The following is a 3,447-nucleotide window of genomic DNA, read 5'->3' as shown; positions in this document are numbered from 1 at the left end:
GGCTGGGCCGCACCCTGCGCACCGCCGTCCCGCAGCGCTCCGACATCTTCCGCGGTGAGATGAGGGCTCTGGAGCTGGGGGCAGCGGGAGGAATCGGGGGTGTCGGTGTGATGGAGATGTGTGGAGGGAAAAGGGGCCAGGGAGGGGGTAAAGGTCACTGGGTGGGGTCGCAGGGGGTGCAGAGGGGATTCAGTGGGGTTCTGGGGGGATCCGAGGGGATCCGGACGGATCGCGGGGTGGCACAGGGGGGGTGAATGGGAAGGGAGGGGGTCGTCGGGGTGTGTCGTGGTGTGCAGAGGAGACTGGGAGGTCTGGGGGGTCCAGGAGACCTCGGTGGGTTGGGTGAGGTCCTGGGAGGGGGACCTACAGTGCTTAACGCGAGCTTGGGGGGGAGGAGGGTCTCAGAGTCACCTGGGAGGTGTTCTGAGTGGAGTTAGGAGGGTCTCCTGGCTGCATCCCCCTCTATTCCCGCAGAGCTGGGGCCGAGGCTGTCCCGCCTGGGGCAAACATTGCGGGACCAGCTGCCGGAATCTGAGGGGGCCTGGAACCCACTGCACTCCCACCAGATCTGCCCCCCACCCCCAGAGCGAGCAGATGTGGTGGTGGCGGGGGGGGGCGTGCTGGGCTGGTCGGTTGCCTACTGGCTGAAGACACTGGAGAACAGGCGGCATGGCATGCGGGTGGTGGTGGTGGAGCGAGACCCCACGGTGAGACCCAGGAAATGGGGGGAGTCAGGCAGGGACACGCCACCCCTCGGCACCCCTTTGCCACCACCACCCCTCCCCCTCCCCCCCGTAGTATTCCCAGGCTTCCACTGTGCTGTCTGTGGGGGGCATTCGGCAGCAGTTCTCCCTGCCTGAAAACATCCGCCTGTCTCTGCAATCTGCCACCTTTCTCCGTACTATCAACGTGAGTTTGGGCGATGGCAGCACTGTGGGAGGGTGTCTCACCGAGGAGTCTCATTCTTACTCCCTCCTTGCCATGCTGTTCCCCCCTCAGGAGCACCTGTGGGTGCCCAACGAGCCCCCCATTGACCTTCAGTTCCAGCCCTCGGGATACCTCTTCTTGGCGTCTGAGCATGGTGCTGCCACCCTGGAAGCTGGCATCAAGGTGCAGAGGTGATATAGCCATCCCTGACCCCCCTTAAGAGGGACACTGGGGACACCCCTCTTCAGCGGCACTGTTTGTCTCCAGGGAAGAGGGCGCCAAGGTGGTCCTGCTCTCCCCTAGTCAACTGAAGGCCAAGTTCCCATGGATAAACACAGAGAATGTGGCCGTGGCGTCCTACGGTAGGGGACGTGCTGTTGGTGTGGATGCTGATGTCCCTGTGTGTCACCATGTGTGTCACTGTGTGTGTCCACAGGGCTGGAGAACGAGGGCTGGTTTGACCCTTGGTCCCTCCTCAACGCCTTCCGAAGGAAAGCCATGTCCCTGGGCGTCTACAGCTGCGTCGGGGAGGTGACATGTGAGTCCTGGGCGCAGTGACACCACCACTGTGGACACCAGGACAACCTCACCTACCCTACAACTTCCAGCTTTTGTGACGGACACCGCAGACAACACTCCAGGCATGCCACTGGGCGTTGGCCGTGTGAAATATGTTAATGTGAGTGTGCCCCAATGCCACCATGTTCGGCTCTCACCACGTTCTGCCATCACCATGCTGTGGGACCACTTGGGAGCCCATCCCCAGCCCGGCATCCTCAATGTCCCAGGTGCGCCTTCCCGACAGCCCGGAGCAGCAGCCCGTCTCCTGTGCCATCGTGGTGGTCGCCGCCGGCGCCTGGACTGGGAAACTGCTGGACTCAGCCACGGCCGGGCTGCGGGGCAGCCTCGCGTTGAGCCCCCTCCCCATAGAGCCCCGCAAGAGGTCAGGGCTGGGACTGAGTTTGGGCACTTTGAGCCCCAAAGCACATTTCTGTGCCATGGGGTGGGACACGACGATGTCCCCACAGGTACGTGTACGTGTGGCACTGCCCTGGCGGGCCGGGCCTGGAGACGCCATTCGTCATTGACACTTCAGGAGCCTATTTTCGGCGCGAAGGCATTGCTGGCAACTATCTAGGGAGCATGAGCCCACCAGAGGTGTGTTCCCAAGGCTCACGGTGTTGGGGGGACCCCCAAGGTGTCCACAGTGGTCACCACCTGTCGCCACGCAGGGCCGTGAGCCGGACACAGGGAACCTGGAGGTGGATCACGACTTCTTCCAGGAGGAGGTGTGGCCGCGGCTGGCACACCGCGTGCCCGCCTTCCAGTCACTGAAGGTACAGTGCCCTCCACCCTCCATCCCCTACGTTTGGGCTCCACGCTGCCGTGATGCAGCCCTACAATGCCAAGCAGGTGAAGAGCGCGTGGGCCGGCTACTACGACTACAACACCTTCGACCAGAACGGAGTGCTGGGCCCACATCCGCAGCTGCAGAACATCTTTGTGCTGGGGGGGTTCAGTGGGCACGGCCTGCAGCAGTCCCCTGCTGCCGGGAAGGCGGCTGCTGAGCTGCTGCTGTACGGCTCCTGCACGGCTGTGGATGTCAGCAGGCTGGCGCCTGGGCGGCTGTGGGGGAGTGAGCCTCTGCTGGAGGCGGCCATCGTCTGAGCGGGAGCAGCCCCGGGGGTGGGTGCTGGGGGTGGGGGGCAGTGCTGCTATGGAAATAAAGGGATGGACTGTGACAGCTGTCTGTGAGTGAAGGATGTCATGTTTCCAACTGGATCCCCCCCCGGGATCCTTTTGTACACACGGAGTTCTACAACCTAAGATGCCAGTTGCCCCCTCAGAATCACAGAATGGCCCATGTTGGAAGGAACCTCGAGGATGAATCTCCAGCATCCCCCACCACACGCAGGGCCACCAACCTCCACATTTCATAGCAGCCCAGGCTGCCCAGGGCCCCATCCAACCTGGCCTTGAACACCTCCAGGGATGGACGGGGATCCACAGCCTCTCTGGGCAGCTCTTCCAGCACCTCACCGCTCTCACAGCAAACAACTTCCCCCTGATATCCAACCTCAGTTTGCCCTCCCTCAACTTCAAACCATTTCCCCTTGTCCTGCTGTTATCTCCCCTTTCCAAGGGCTGATTCCCTTCCTGTCCGTAGGCTCCCTTTAGGTACTGAAGGCTGCAATGAGGTCACCCCACGGCCTTCTCTTCTCCAGGCTGAACAAGCCCAGCTCTCAGCCTGTCTATGTGGTGGAAGTGCTCCAATCACCTGGACCCTCTCCAACAGCTCCCCGTCTTTTTGTACTGGAGCTCCACACCTGGACGCAATGCTGCAGGTGGGGCCTCGCATCCATTCCCACTCCGTTCCCCAGCTCCCCCCGCTCGCATTCATTACCGCGCTCCCGTTCACATTCCCCTTACTTTGGCGCCCCCCAGCGGCGGCGCCTGCACGTTAAAGGGCGGCGCTGCTCACTGCGCTCGCGCGATACCTGCGCGCTGTGCGGCTGCGTG

General features: G+C 62.6%; 1 protein-coding gene across 1 annotated transcript; it reads left to right on the top strand.

Annotated features, from left to right (window-relative positions):
- Positions 1 to 2: 2 nt before the first annotated feature.
- FOXRED1 (FAD dependent oxidoreductase domain containing 1) lies at positions 3 to 2,636 on the top strand (the record flags this gene model as incomplete). Its single annotated transcript, XM_010723792.2, has 11 exons — positions 3 to 54; positions 475 to 707; positions 799 to 909; positions 1,000 to 1,118; positions 1,195 to 1,289; positions 1,364 to 1,465; positions 1,536 to 1,606; positions 1,716 to 1,870; positions 1,956 to 2,085; positions 2,160 to 2,264; positions 2,341 to 2,636. Coding segments are annotated over 11 exons (1,428 nt in total), but the record flags the coding sequence as incomplete, so codon positions are not given.
- Positions 2,637 to 3,447: the final 811 nt, after the last annotated feature.

This window comes from Meleagris gallopavo, chromosome 26, assembly GCF_000146605.3.
Source record: "Meleagris gallopavo isolate NT-WF06-2002-E0010 breed Aviagen turkey brand Nicholas breeding stock chromosome 26, Turkey_5.1, whole genome shotgun sequence".
Classification (NCBI taxonomy): Eukaryota; Metazoa; Chordata; class Aves; order Galliformes; family Phasianidae; genus Meleagris; species Meleagris gallopavo.
This window is presented reverse-complemented; position numbering and strand designations above follow the sequence as displayed.